General features: G+C 37.4%; 1 protein-coding gene across 1 annotated transcript in view; it reads left to right on the top strand.

Annotated features, from left to right (window-relative positions):
- Ccdc178 (coiled-coil domain containing 178) overlaps nt 1-16,610 on the top strand; it is a 298,089-nt gene that overhangs the window by 29,811 nt on the left and 251,668 nt on the right. Inside the window, exons 8-10 of the mRNA XM_028774890.1 lie at nt 674-894; nt 7,115-7,257; nt 14,347-14,500. Of these exons, the coding sequence (XP_028630723.1) occupies nt 674-894; nt 7,115-7,257; nt 14,347-14,500 (518 nt within the window). The remainder of the gene's footprint in view (nt 1-673; nt 895-7,114; nt 7,258-14,346; nt 14,501-16,610) is intronic.

The following is a 16,610-nucleotide window of genomic DNA, read 5'->3' as shown; positions in this document are numbered from 1 at the left end:
CATAAAATGCCACTGTGTGTGTGTGTGTGTGTGTGTGTATGTAAAATCATCAGGTTTTTTTGTTGATGGTAACAAATTTGATTTATACTAAACATTATCAATCTTCAGTGTTGAGATTACAGGTGTGCGAAGAATTGCCATACCTGTTGGTGCTGAGGTTCTAACTCAGAGCATTGTGGATGCTGTCAAACAGTCTTTGAACTGAGCCAAACCTGAATGAATTCATTTTATATGCTAATTTTAGATTAATAAATATTTCATTATTTATTTTGGTAAATCAATCCTATACTTACAAAAATTTTCATTAAAGTTTTTTGGTATTTTTTCTATAATTGGAGCATCCTAAATAAGAATCATGGCTACCCTCTCATTTTGACACTTGTAAGTCCAATTTTATCAATTTTATCAGTTTTATATATTTCTGGAAGGCCTCTACTCTTTCAAACTAAAGGTCATCAACTAATAAAGCATGTTTTAGTCCTTTTGTTCATAAATGAAAGAAACAATATGTTTTACAATTCAATATTTAAATAACCCTTTTTTAGGGTTATTAAGATTCATAGATGAATAATTTCTAAAGCTAAAGTAGCTTCTGTATACTATCAAGCATTTCTTTCTGGATTGTCTGATGTCAGCTCTGAACTCGGTGTTGCTCTCGTTAATTAAATTTTAGAACACGACATCTTCTCCAAAGACATTGCAGAGCTGCAAAACCATCTTAAAGACATGGCAGACAAGGTGGACCATCTGCAGGAGCAGAAGGAGAAGCTGGAACAAGCCAATACAAAGATCCAGACGGACATAGACTACATGATTACTCATAGCATTCTGCTGGAGAAAAAGCGCAAGCAGGAGCTAGAAGCTCTGAGAAAGCATTACCGTAAAAAGTTTGAGGTGAGTGAATCTGTATCTTCTTGGTTATTCCAAAATATTTGTACTATAAGAACTGAATATGTCTTCTAATGTTGATCTGTAGATTATTTCTCAAATAAGCTGTTTAATGATAATTTATGGGTATTCATTTAGACATTATCTTTGAGACTTATCTGTATACCTAGGATGTTTAATAATATTTGACTGATTAAAATTATAGAGACTCAAAACAACCTTGTTATTTTTAAATTATAGTTTTAACTCAGTGAGAAAGGAAGTAGAACATATCAACAATTTAATCACTGATAAAAATTACAAACCTAACAGTACTTCAAATGATTATATGATACCAATCACTCTGTGGAATCATTCTATAGAGAAATAATTTATTTGCAACTGCCCCACAAAAAACAAATTTACCTCATATTAGTGCTTGATCATTTTGAAGTAAATAAAATAAGTCCTTCCAGGTTTCCCACAAAGTCATTTTCCACCATCATCATAAAAATAACGTGTATATTTCATCTATTCATTAAAACAATGTAGCAATGTTACATCTTTGAGTTACACAATATTATTATACTCTGACTATGTAAGTCTCTGAATTTTCTTTTTTAAGGTAAATTTTATTTTTGAACTTTTATTTTTGGCAAACTGGAGTTTTGTTAATACATATCAGAAAAGAAACTCAGATCACACACACGCACACACACACACACACACACACACACAGAGAGAGAGAGAGAGAGAGAGAGAGAGAGAGAGAGAGAGAGAGAGAGACAGAGAGAGACAGAGAGAGAGACAGAGAGAGACAGAGAGACAGAGAATGTGTGCTTGCTAGTCTGTAGGTATACCATGTGCATTCACACATGTGTGGAGCTAGAAAATGGTGTCCTCTCTCCAGAGCTATGGGTGGTTGTGAGCCCCTGGATGTGGGTCATTGAGACCAAGCCAGGCTTGTCTGCAGGAACAGCTGTTGTTCTTCACCACTGCTCCATTTTTCCAGCTTCCTGCATTGTTTAATGTAATTAAACTACTCTTCATAGGTACAAAACTAGTGTATTCTATCACATATATATCAAACAATTTATTTAATGTGTTCTCTCTCTCTCTCTCTCTCTCTCTCTCTCTCTGTGTGTGTGTGTGTGTGTGTGTGTGTGTGTGTGTGTGTGTGATCTGAGTTTCTTTTCTAATATGTATTGACAAAACTCCAGTTTGCCAATATACAATAATTCCACCAATGTTCTTATTGCAATGTACATATTAACTTCCTCAGTTGTATACCTAGTGATTACTGAATAGTAGGCAAGGTCCATTCCATTAGCTAATGTGCCACTGTTCTCCAGAGTTCTTCTGAAAACTTGCCTGGAGTAGTGCTTATGTTGAAGCCTCATTTTCTCCTTTTGAAGAGTAGTGGTTCTTCCTATATCCTTCTACAATTTGACAATGTGTCAGCTGGAGTTATGTGAGTTATGTCCCTGTTTTCATGGTCTTCTTTTGCTTCCACTGGGAAAGAGTACGAAACTCTGAGAAAACTCCTTGACAAGATTGACCCATTCAAAACAATCACCTCTCATTATTTCTAGGTGTGCTAGCTAGTTGCATGTCAACTTGACACAAGCTAGAGTTGTCTGAAAGACAGAAACCTCAGTTGAGAAATGCCTCCATATGATCTAGCTGTAGGGTATTTTTTTAAAATTAGTTATTCATGGGGGAGGACCCAGGCCATTGTGGTGATTCAATCACTGGGCTTGTGGTCCTGAGTTCTCTAAGGAAACAGACTGAGCAAGCTATGGGGAGTGAGCCAGTATGCATCATGCCTCCATGGCCTCTGCATCAGCTCCTGTCTTCAGGTTCCTGCTGTGTTTGAGTTCCTGTTCTAACTTCCTTCAGTGGTGACCACTGCAGTCGAAGCATAGGTCATATAATTTCTTTCCTTACTAACTTGCTGTTTGGTCATGGTGTTTTGTCAAGCCATAGAAACACTGAAACATTAAGCTTCCCTGATATCTAGAGATGATGCTGTGGCTCACACCTGGTGACAGACATGAGGCAACCTCTGGTATGGAGTCAGGAGAAAGGATGCTGAACTGAAAAGCAGAAAGCTACTGAAACCCTAGTGCTTTAAAGAAAAGGTTAACACGGCCTTGTTTTAGCAATTATAGCTGACCTTGCTCCAATCCTAAGTGGCATTGTCCTTGTTTGTTTACACTGGTGTCTATTTGATGAGATGGAGGTTTTTCTCTGTGAGTGGCCTTGGGTATTGCTGTAGGCAGAGGAGGCAGTGTTATCAGTAGCAAGGAGAGGAGGTTTGGGAATGACAAGAGCTCATTGCAACAGGTCAAGAGAACAGAAGCCTTTGTGCAAACTTACCAGAGATGCACTGTGACTAGTTTTGTGTCAACATGGGGGATGTTTCATTAAATGCCTCTGTCTTAGGCAAGAAGAACATTTGAGTAAAACCGGTTACCTTTTATCATCCAATCAGTTCAAGTCCTGAACAGCATCAAAGCTGACCTCCTTTTAGTAAAATGGAAATCTGAAAGCATAACCTTTGATTTTGAACTGCATATTTGCCTGATCCGGCCTGGGAGACTACATTGTAGATTTTGGACCTTAATCTAAATCCACCATTGTGGGTGGGTCTTCTCTCCTGTTGGACCATTTTCTAAAGAATCCTGGTTTTCTTTGGGGAATGACTGGGCCCCGTCACTGCTGCCTCAGTTCTCCCCTTGCTATGCTCCCCTTGCTGTGTGTTCAGTTTCACAAGTGGAGCTTCTGATCAACTGGTTTTAACTCAGTCTGCCACCTCCAGTTACCTCAGGGGTGAAAGTAAGACAGTCTGTTCTTTTGGTTTCTGTTGTAGATATAAACATTTAATCTCAGTCATACCCCATCTTTTATCATTAACTTCTCAGAAAATAATGCACAACTTTTATATTTATAAATGTTAATCAGCACTAGGGCTAAGCAGATATCTACCCTCTGAGTTCTTATGCCTACTTCCCTATTAATAACTCCAAGTTATAACTTGCCATGCTGTATCTGGGCAGCTCTTCACTCCAACTGGATAGCTGTCATGGCTATGTTTTCATGGTTCATGTACCCATGGTATCTTCTACTCTCTCCACCTTCTTCTTCTTCTTCCCCTCATGGTGCTGCCTCAGACCCCAAGATTAGAAACCAAAACTCCACCTACCTCTCTTATGCCCAGCTATAGGCTATTGACATCTTTATTTAACCAATATTTTTAAATTAAGAAGTAAGGTCACATAACATTACTTTGTATACACGCAGATTCTCACCAGGCCTTGGGGGCCAGTATTTAGCATAATACATAGCACAAGACATAACCTCAATATGTTTCTGCAGAGAAAGGCAGGAACTGTGTTGAAACTTCACTCTGGCTGCACATCATCAGAAGAAGTAATTCCCCATAATACAAATGAGACACTACTAGGGATGGTGACATATATTATTCACCAATGTAAAAAAAAAAAAAAGCCTACAGTGACACAACAGAAGAAAAGTCGTATTCTGAACAAGAAAGCACATCTTCCATTTATGAAATGAGCATAACTGACAAAACTCAAGATTGAAAAACAGAATTGTGAGCACTGCAGGGACCAAATGTCTCCTCAGAGAGAAGCAGAAGCATACAGGGCTAAAGGAAACAGGCTTACTAGCTTTTCAGAGTGCGGCCTTAGAATGGGATTCATGTACTGCTTGTTTAAATCCCTACTATAAGCTTCCAGATCTTGAAAACTTTTTGTAAACCTTTGTTCTTTGCTTTCTTCATTGCTAAAATGATGTAATAAGAACCCGTGAGCCATAAACTTAGTGTCCACCTGAATTAAATAACAGGGATCAAAACAGAGGCTACCATAACATCCAGAGTTTAATATGCATACAGAAATTCCTAACTGTAGATAACATACATCAAAAAGGAATAATCAAGATTAACAGCGTCCATGCAAATAATTAAATCTCAACACAGAAGGTAGGGGTGACTGCAGCACCTAGAATAAGATAATACTGGGATTCAGCTGAGGGCTGTCCAGTTCTCTCCTTGAGCAGTAGTACATCAAGCCTACACCCAAATAATTCACAGAATCTCACGTTCTCTATCACTATACACTTGTCTGTTCTCAAATGCTTGTCCAGGACAGGCAGAGAACAGCCTACCTGCTTTAGAACCTGCCAAAACTACTCAGTTGATCACTCTGTAGGAAGCTCCTAAAACTTAGCATGCTCTACCTTGGTGGCATGCTTGATCATGTAACAGGGAAGATGGTATCCATGTTTTGCAATTATACCAGAGACTGATTAATTGTTTACTTTGGCATCATTCTTTTTATGTTGTCTGTGTATTGATTAAACTAAATCCAAAATCATAAATTATCAAAGGTACATCACATTTAATTTAAAAAGCACATGCTATCTAAAATATAGCATGAATAATGAAAAATTTAAACTATATAATAAACATTGTCCAAGGATCCAAGTAGGAATTTATCAACAAAACCCTACTAAATATTAACTTACTGCACCCCATAATTGATCTAGGATTTAGTGGTAGTGCAGTTGGATGTGACCTAGCCTATGAATAACTAATCATTTCAATATTATTTTAAACACCCATTCCACAGAAAAGGACAGCCTTACATGAATTCAAGCTGATACTTTTAATAGCAGAATTTTGTGAAGTTTTTGGAGATTTTTAACAGAATATATATCTGTAAATATGATTGAAAATGTGTTCAAAGTAATCCTCTATCAAAACAGGAAAATGATAATGAATCACCTCATGCATAATTCCTTTTAGGAGGCTAGAAGTTACTTGATATTAAGAGATGTAGTTCTATAACTTAGACTGTCTCCAAAATAAAAGAAAAAGGTATGATTTTTATCAAAAGACCCTTGAGATTTACTTGTCATAATTAAAATGCTAAAGCGAGAATGGAACTTCTTTAACCCTGGTGCTGAATTTGGACGGATGCAGATTCTGAGGCCAGACACATCTACCAAGAAAGATTTTTTTTAAATTAAGATATTATAATAAAAAGACATAAATTACAGACTTTTACAAACAGCACTAGCATTCATATTAACCTGAAACCCTGCAGTCATTTCAAGCAAAAGCAGGAGAAAAATGACGACACAGGACATGATGTGTGCTAAAGAGACTACTTTCACCAAAGCAACGATGCAATAAAATTAAATACAAAACTTAAAATGATAAAATAACTTTCTCATGATATAACTGAAATAACAAGTCTAAGACTTTTTCTTGCAAATATGTTTATTTTGTTTTAAAACTTTCCAGTAGATGCTTGTGAGACGGGCCAGAGGTTAAGAGTATTTGCTGTTTGGAATTACTCTTTTGGTCTATCAAGGCTTGGAACTGCCTGAAACTCCAGCTCCAGGTCTGCCTGGAGAGTCTTCTGGCCTCGTAGGCACCAAGCATGCTCATCATGTGCAAGTGATCAAGTTTCTTGGAATACGGAGGCTTTTGTGTTCTGTTGGTGAGAATTAACACTGTTAATCTTTTTCCTGGAGAGTAATTTGCCAATCCTCATTCAGGAAAGCCCTTCCCTTCAGACTCAGCAGATTCTGGTTTTAGCAGTGCATCTGAAGAAAATATTTAAGTTTGGAAAGTGTCTTTGCAGCTTGCTTCAGCACAGTGCGGTTTGTGTTCCTCACATTTGCTCATAAGTTGTGCACAATGTCTTTTCGTGTGTCTGGTAATGGAGAAGAGCAGCAAGTGTCATGTGGTATAACTCAGACAAGGGAGGTGGACAGGAGAACACGCAGAGAGGAGAGATGGAGACAGATAGAAAGTGCTGACGGTCTTCATTGATTACTAAAAGTAGAAGCTTCAGAGTATTACTGGAAGGTAGCAATGATTACTTCTGATTAAAGTGAGTACATGTGATTTTATTTTCATTGTACCTCCACATTTTCATATTTTTGCACATTAAAAATCAATATCCTTCAGTGGTTTAAAAGATGATTTTAACTTGAGCGCATAAACCTATAACTTATATGCTTCTGTAGCATAAAATGAACTGTCAGTCACGGTAGGGAACATAGAACCCTATTTCCTACACTGAACACATTTAGAGGATTAATTATGGTAAGAAAATATACGTTAATAACTTTAAACATAAAATATGAGTGACATTGGGAAACTTTAATTAATCATTCATAAATATATGGGCAACATATATTTCATTTCTAGGTAATGGAAAAATTTAGAGCAATTCATGAAGAACTTAAGGAGTCCGTGGATCAGTGTGAAGGTGCAAAGTTAAGGCTTAAGTATATGAAAGAAGAGGATGAAAAAGAGATTCAAGAAGAGTTAACAAGTGCAGCATCCTATGAGTAAGAATTTGCCCTAAAATACTATGTATAGTATCTAGAAATGAAAGGTTAACCAAACTGTAATAAATACCACTGCTCAAAACTTTCAAAGACACAGAATTTAAATTGCTTAAGCCAATATTATCACCAAGATTACGTCAAATGAATTTTGAATATTTAATTTACAAATCTATGTAAATTCACAAAACAGTATATTTCTGTTTTATAATGTCATGTATATTGGCAAATTTCATGAGGATAAAGCATAACAAAATGTATCTCCCTGTCACCTGCATGCAAAAGGGATTTCCTTATTTATTTAATGAGATATCACACATTTTGTGAAGCAATGCAGTAGTTATAAGCATGTTACTATTTCAACTTGTATTTATTTTCTTACTAATAGAACAATATTTTAAATGCATAGATTCTCTTCTACTTATTAATAGTTGAGATTTTTATGTCTTTGCATAAATTTCTAAAGTAAAGAAATCTAATACATTCCTATCTTTGTTAGAGTTTCTATTTCTGTGATAAAACATCACAGGGAAAAGTAATTTGGGGAAGAAAGGGTTCATTTTATCTTATAGCTCGTATTGCGTCATTCAGGTTAGTCAGGGCAGGAACTTGGATGGAGAAGCGGGTACAAAGGCCACAGAAGAGTGCAGTTCATTTGCTTGTGCAGCCTGTTTTCTTGTAGAACTCAGGACGACCAGTCCCTGGATGGAATTTCCAACAGTAACTTGGGCCTCATATGTCAGTCATCAATCCAGCTCAACCTCACCCCCACCAAGTCACCAAAAAAGCAGCACAAACTTTCCACTAGCAATTCTGGTGAGGACATTGTCTCACCTCAATCTTCCATCTTCCAAAAGGATTCTCTCTGTGTCAAATTGACAAAGACTAGCCAACACACCTCCTGGTTTCTTTCATTGACTTAAAATTTCTTTTGGCTTAAAGTGACATCAAAGACTTTTTTCTTTGTTTAAATTGATTCATGGTTTAGTAGGGACAATTAATCGCATGTTAAAACCACTATGAAGTTATCATCAAATGCATATATGCAAATGAGTACAATTAGTACAAACATTATGATCTAGATAACATCCATCCGCTAAGATGTATATATTTTGTCACATCCATAACATCTTTACAGTGTGCTTAAACTGGGACTGGAGCAAGAGTTCAGGGGTTAAGATCATTTGCTGCTCTTGCAGAGGATGAAGGCTCAGTTCCCAGCATCTCGGTTGTGGCATCCAACCATCTGTTCTAGGGGATCCAGTGCTAACTTTTGGTCTACATGGACACCAGCACATCTTCTTTTTAGTTAGCCTTATATAACTGGGAAAGCACTCATTAGTTCCTTATTAAGAACATTGTTTTCTATGCTTTCATATCATAGAGATTAAGTTTTATACATCAACATTAGTATTATTTAGGTGATTGTTCAAAGTTCATAATCTCATGTTCAACCCAGACCTACTGAACATGAATCTGTACTTTAGAAAGATTCCCCCCACACACACCTTTTAAATTTCAACAGGAATATTTAATATTAGTTTATAGTAGAAACATGTAAAATCAATTTTTATAATGTGCAAAATCAAGACTTAAGCAATATACAAAGGATACTTACTCTTAGCATGAAAATTTCAAAAATGTTATAGCTGCCCTGTCTCTTTAGCTTCAGGTGTAGTAATTTTTCTGTAGATATTTCTTTACATTCCAGTCATTGTTCCCACCTCAGTCCCTCCTCCCACAGCTCCTAATCCCATTCCTCCTCCTCCTCGCTTCTGAGAGGGTGCTGCCTCCACACCCCACTAGACCTCCCCCTTCCCTGAGGCCTCAAGTCTCTCAAGGATCAAGCACATCTTTTCCCACTGAGGCCAGACCTAGTGCCAGGGGCCTTGGACCACCTCATGTATGCTCCTGGTTGCTGGCTTAGACTCTGATAGCTCCCTGGGGTCTGGGTCAGTTGAGACTACTGGTCTTCCTATGGGGTCACTCTCCCTTTCAAGTCTTTCAATCCTTCCCCTAATTCAACCATACTGGTCCCCAACTTCAATACAATGATCAGGTGTAAGTATCTGCCTCTGTTTCAGCCAGCTGCTGGTAGGGCCTCTCTGAGGACAGCCATGCCAAGCTCCCAACTGTAAGCACGTCATAGCATAGTAGTGTCAGGCCTTGGTGACCCATCATCCCTGTAAGATGGATCCCAGATTGGGCTGGTCATTGGACCTCCTTTCCTTAAGTCTCTTCTCCATTTTGGTCCTTGAATTTCTTTTAGACAGGAACAATTCTGGGTCAGAAATTTTGATTGTGGGTTAGTAGCCTTGTCACTCCACTTGAGGGCCTATCTGTCTACCGGAGGTGAACTCTTTGAGTTTCTTCTTCACAATGTTGGACATTTTGGATAAGGTCACCCCCAATTAGTCCTGAGAGTGTTTCAACTCCCGGGACTCTGGCAACTTCTAGAGTGTTCACCTGCCTCCCTCTCCCTAAGGTTGCTTATTTCTAAGACAATGTTAGAGAAAATATTATTTTTCCTGCTCCTTGCTACTTTTGAGTTAAATATTGATAAAAGATTATAAAATTCTGTCATATGGCACCAGGTCTAGGGCTCAGTGGGTAAAAGTTCTTCTGTAAGCATTAGGACCTGCATTTGAATCCCTAAAATCTAAGTGTGACCTTGGACGGCTGTTTATGTCTATAACCCTAGTGGTGGGCAGGCAGACAAACCAAGCCAAAACCAAGAGAACCTCATGTTCAGTGAGAAGCTGTCTCAAGGCAATGAAGCTGAGAGCTGAAAGTAACAGAGAAAGACACTGGATGTCCTCTTTTGACTTCCACATGGGTGTATGCATTTATACACACACATACACACACATATACATATATATAAAATGAAACACACATGTACACACACCACACATTTACCCACAAGAAACTTTACACTATGATGCCATCTAAGTCACCATATTTGGTATTCTATTATAGGTTTAGTTCCTATATTTGATGGTTTATACTCATATGCATATAAGTTTAAAGTGATTATGATATCCTGAGATATCCATTGGTTTCTTGTCACCACAAATTCACTCTTTTTGGTTTTTACAATTCTTTTTGTTCCATAAGCTTATTTATAAAGGTAGTATTACTAGATTTTAATTTTATTAATGTTTTGAAAATAGTATCAAGTTCCAATGTGTTGGATTATTTATATTTTAGATTCACTAATAAACATGACACTGACAGGAATATTTATTCCATTACAGACAGCGTGATTTAAATGTTGGGTCACTGTATACACTCATAGATCACTAGTATACTCCTTGAACATAAACTATTTGTCCTGGTTTGCTTCTTGGACTGTCTTCCATGTTACTTATTTTCATTCAATTCTTTCTTCTTCTCTTTAGGTGATAATAATTCCATTTTATTATTTTGTAAGATGTTTATATAGTCAGATTCAAAACACATTGGATTGTTGATATTTTGGGCAATACAAAAATAATTAAAAGTTTACTCTATCTACTCCCATTCACTTAAATGATTGCAGATTGCAAAATGTTTTATTTCTATGGCCTATGAGAACACTTTCAATATTTTATTTTATAGGAGGATTTAAAAAATAGACTTACAGTCATAACAGCCATTTCTTCCCCTTTTGTTTCTGTCTTGAGTTCTCCTTGGCTGACAGATCTCTTAGAATAACATCTTCAATGAATTTATCTTGAATAGTTAAGGCTGATTATGAAAGAAAATGGGTTTAGTATAAATAAGACATCAGGGCTGGAGAGATGCTCAGAGAGTTAGACCACTGGCTCTTCTTCCTGAGGGGACCTAAGCTCAATTCCCAGCACCCTCATGGTGGCCCACAGCTTTCTGTAATTTTGATTCAGGGAAATCTGATGCCCTTTTCTGGCTCTTGTGGGTAACACGCATGCAAGGGTTACAGAGACATGAATGTAGAAGATGCCCATGTACATAAAGTAAGACTTATAAAATAACCTAAATAAACAAAATATCATACAGTCTCTGAATTTTAATTTTCCATTAGGAAGAGAGTTCATCCTGTGACTTGTACTGTACTTTTAAAGATCATCTATGTTCTTGAGACCTTAAAGATTTATTTATGTCTATGTCTATGTGTGAATGTGTGCCACAGATGTTCAAGTGCCCAAGAAGGTCAAAGGGGGCAATGAATCTTGGAGCAGTAATTACAGACAACTGTGGACCACCAGGAGCTGCATTTATGCCCTCTGCAGTAGCTGCATACTGTCTTAACCACTGAGCCATCTCTACAGGCCTCTTTGTTTTTGAGGTTTAGTTTAGTTTATTTTTACATTAATCTAGATATAAACTACTTGCTCAACTACATAAATAAATAAATAAATAAATAAATAAATAAATAAATAAATCGAAAATTAATGTCATCTAGTCGGGTTTTGCCACCTGTTGTTCTCATGGATATTCTTTATTTACTAAATTCTGGGGTTATTTGCTGATATAATTTATATAAATTTCACACTAAATTTCTTTTGCCATTCAAGTTTTCCATTAGCAATACCTCCTGCGCCTGGGCTTTGTGTGTATGTGTGTGTGTGTGTGTGTGTGTGTGTGTGTGTGTGTGTGTGTGTGTGTATTTCAAGCAGAATGCTGTTCAATGACAGACCAATAATAATATTCCTTAATAATTTTAATTTTTCTGTTTTAGCTATGCTAAGTTATACAGTACTTTTCCCCACACGTTTGTTTTCCTTATTTTTCTTTATAAGTAATTACAGACCCATAGAAGTCTATGGTTCTCAGTTCCTGTTCCCATCTCCAGGTTTCTTCCAGTAGGGGAGAATTTAGAGATTAGAACTATGATATCAGACTAGGAAACAGGCCCTACCCAGTTTTTTCCATGTACCATGTTTTTACATGCACTAATTCACAAGGATGAATGTGATTGCATCTGTAATTACATGTAATTTTCTCTTGTGTGTAAATTCACTACCTACTGCATTGATTCAAGTACGGCATGCTGTCATCTCCTATGTTGCCTATCTTTGTAGCTCTATTCTTTATCTGACCCCTCATCCTCAGATCATCATTTGGACACGTTTGGACATGCATCACAGAACGAGCAACATTTGGGTTCCTGTTTTTGTTTCTGTTTTTATGTTTTGCTCTTTTTTGCCATTAAGGTTAATCCACCGTAGCAGATAAATTTCAAGAACACCTTGGAATTTATTACTAAGTGGGATTTCATGGTGTGCTTGTGCTGGGTTTACCTAACCAACCACACTTTGGGGGATTTGGTTAGTTTTTACTTTCTTGTTAGTCTTGTTGCTTTAGAAATTTATGTGCTAGGTCTGTGTGAGCATTAAGTTTTCTTGTCAATGGAAGGCCCGTCTCTGAATCTGATTGCCAGACTATGTGCTAAGTATATATTAGTTTTTTTTAAAAAAAAACTGCAACCATCTGCACAGTGTAGAGAAACAGTTAAACATCCACACCAGCTAGAAGAGATCACTTTTTGAAAGAAAACTGTTCAGTCACTCTAGCATTTTTTTTAACATTGAAGTTTTATTTCAATTTTCTTTTGTACATTTTGTGCTGACATGATAGCAAATTCTTTCTTTTACGAAATATCTGTTCAAGTGCTTTTTTTGGCCGATATAGTTAATTTTTGAATAGAGAATTCAACTTTAGTTTTAAAAGTTAGATTTGTAAATTGAAACTATCTTACGATTTTAAAAGGTTTAACATTTAATCCCTTTATGGGGGTATTTTGTTAGAATTCAGTTTGTCAATTCTTTTTTACAGGCTTGGTGCTATGGGAAATCTCTTGTTCTAATGCTCAAATTGTAAACTATTTTCTTCTAACCTATTGTTTCTAGCTTTACATGTTGTACTTGGAAGCATTAGGAGAATGATTCTTGAGATTTAGTCAGATTTAGCTCCTTTTCTTTCTGTCTCTCTATTTGAGCATCTATGTAATAAGGCACCCTGTGTCACACTGCTTTGGTTAAAGGGCTGAGAGACCAAATATTTGGGTTCAGACTCCGTTTAAGAAACCCAGCTTAAAATTGAACTCAAGTTAACTAAGAGGCCCAGCACCAGTTTCCAGGCTACCTCCTCCAACAATGCCTATGTCTAGCACCAGTTTCTAGCTTATACCCCAACAAGTTCTGGGTCTAGCACCAGTTTCTAGCTTATACCCCAACAAGTTCTGGGTCTAGCACCAGTTTCTAGGTTATTCCCCAACCAATCTGTACCTCCTGGTTATAAGTCTGCCCCCTGTCACTTCACTTCTTAACAACCACCAGTCAGGAGGAAAACAGAAGTCACATTTATGGTTTGGCTCCCAGTACCAGCCAATTATGTTAAATGTCATAGTGGACCCCCCATCAGATGTATACCAGGCTAGACACCTCCTTCTTGCCTCTATAAATGCTTGCCTGAGTCTGGGCTCGAGGCTCCTGCCCATTCTCCCGCATCAGAGATGGGTGTAGCCCAAACTCCAGCTTGAATATAGAGATCCTAGAGTGATTACATCAGAATTTGGCTTCTTGGTGGTCATTTGGGGGTTCACAAACATATACTGGCTCAACAGGGCACATGAAACATTGTCAAGATTCATCAAGTTCTATTTCCATGGCTCTGATTGTGTCTACTGGGTTCTGTTTCGCTGCTTTATATGCAAAGTACTCTGCCAATACCACCCTTTTGTTAAATTAATATACTTGTATACTAGTTCTTAACAACAGAGTGAGAGGGTGTGACTGCCTCTCCCTATTGGGTTTTTCTGGTTAATGGACGTGAAAATGGTGATATTTAAATGCCAACTAGCTTTCCATCACTTTATTACCCAACTTCTCCATAAGACAATCCGAAACAAACTCCCCAAATATGTATATTCTCTTGGGAAGAAGGAGAGTACGAGTCTGCTTTTATACTCACTCCTCTTTACTTGATGTCTGAGCTTTTTAGAAATTTAGAACTGCTGTGGGATGGGAGAATTTTAAAGATAAATGCCATTGATTCCTAATAAGTTAGAGAGTGGTTTAAGTACAATTGTCTTTTCAATGTGGATAAAATTCAGCTTTGCTTTTATCTTAGGAAAGAACTAGATAAGCTTACCAGTCTGGATGCCCACTATACAACCTCAATCGAATCTGTGAACCTGGACATTGAAGGCGATGAAGAAACAGTGAGTGAGGTGCTGAAAGAAACAGAGAATACATCAAATGAACTAGCAAATTTAACGAGAATGGTGAGTTTTTCATACTTTGAAATATTTAGAAAATGGTTTGGAGCTAGAAATAGCACATTTTTCACTGCCAGTTATAGTATAGCAGCCAATTTCCTACCAGTACTTGTTTCATATTGTTGGATAGCAAAACAGATTTGAAAACTCAACAGAATGCTTATTTTATTAGTAATTAAAATTTGTATTTGTGTTAGTTTATGCTTGTTATATGAAGTTATGTGTTTCTTAATGACATTTTCATACAAGTATGTCATGTACATTGGCCACAATCACCTTCAATTACCCGCTTTTCTCCCTCCTATGAGTTCTTTACCTGAATAGTACCTGTAGGTATATATAAATATATATGTGTGTATGTATATGTATGTACATGCATATAGGACATGGATATATACGTGTGACATCTAGATGTCCCACATGATTGGGAACATGATATTTGTATATTTCTGAGTTTGATCTGCTGTATTTATCATAATCATCTACATTTTCATCAAGTTTCCTGCAAATGCTATGATTTTTGCCCAAGTAAAACTCATTTCTCTCTCACTCTCTCCCCTCCCTCCCTCCCTCCCTCCCTCCCCCCCTCCCCCCTTCCCTCCCTCCCTCCCTCTCTCTCTCTCTCTCTCTCTCTCTCTCTCTCTCTCTTCAGACCTGTATTACCAAGTTGCTTGATGCACTCACCTATCAATGAGCATTTAGACTGATTTCAAACTTGGCTATTGTAAATTGTGCCAAAATAATCACGGACACACAGCTTTGTTCGTGTGTATTGACTTAGATTCCTTTGTGTCTAGACTGTTCCAGTGGTATATTTGGATCATACAGCAGTTTGTTTTTTGTTTTTTGTTTTTGTTTTTTTTTTTTTTTGAGTAATCTTCATAGTGATTTCTGTAATGGGTGCTGAGGTTTAGATTTATACCCTGTGGTTGAAATAATTTTTTTCCTTCCCAAGTTTATTTTGGTTATGATGTTTTAACACAGCAATGGAAACTTTAAGTAAGACAGAAATTGATACCAGTCTCTGAGATATTGCTTTGACAAATCTGACCATGTATTTTTGGGAAGATTTTAGAACGTTGGAATGGAAAAGCCATTGCTTGGTATGTTGTTTGGGGAGCATGTAGGATAAGGCTGAAGGGGACATAGATGATTGAGACCTGACTTGTGAAGTCTCAGAGAGAAGCAATGACTGTAATAGGGCTATTTGTGTGATACTGTGAAAAAAGCATTTATGCTTCTGGTCATCTGGAGCTGAAGAACAGGCTGTAATTAATAAGGCCTGTTCCCACCATAGTATGGAGGCCATCACCACCATAGTAAAACTTTTGCTTTGCTGAGACAACAGGTGCTAGTTGGCTTGGATTGCAGAATCAACTGTGATTAAGATTTAGGAAAGTTTTTCCTCTGAGTCAGCACATGGAAGCTATAATCTGAGGGAGCCAATTCTGCACCTCATGCTGACTGCTGACTTGGCAATATGTAAGAGTCTCCCAAGTGGTACTTGTTTGTTTTGAAGGCATGAAAGAGGAAAGGATCATGGAGAGAAGTTGAAATTTGGTATAGTGTGGCAGAAACAGGGTCTGTTAACAAAGGCTAGAAGAATCAATTAGTGGGGATCTTGCCACAGTTGCTACAGAAACCACAGGAATAGAAGGGATCATGGAGAGAAGTTTGGATTTGGTATCATGTAACATGGTCAGAGTCCCTAAAAGTGCCTAGGAGAGAAAATAGTGAAGCTAGGGTAAAACCTCAGCATTGTGGAGATGTCAGTACCATGCAAAAGCCGCCATAAACTGCATCATCCATGGGATGTTAACAAGCCTGAGCATGAGAGATTTTGTGTGTGTGTGTGTGTGTGTGTGTGTACACACACACACACATACACACATATACACACTCTGTGGTAGGGGCTTTGGACCTTTTAAATCATCGGTCCCTGGAGGGTGACATGAAGCTTTGCACTGTTGGATTCTTGTATGTTTCTTTGTTTTGTGCTTTGCTTTACTTATGATGTGGTGGTGGTTGTTTTTAATGGGGAAAAAGTATTCAATTAGTTGGTTTTGTTCCTCTCTCTCTCTCTCTCTCTCTCTCTCTCTCTCTCTCTCTCTCTCTC

This window comes from Grammomys surdaster, unplaced genomic scaffold, assembly GCF_004785775.1.
Source record: "Grammomys surdaster isolate TR1022 unplaced genomic scaffold, NIH_TR_1.0 243, whole genome shotgun sequence".
NCBI lineage: Eukaryota > Metazoa > Chordata > Mammalia > Rodentia > Muridae > Grammomys > Grammomys surdaster.
The sequence above is the reverse complement of the archived record's forward strand: the minus strand, read 5'-3'. Positions and strand labels throughout refer to the sequence as shown.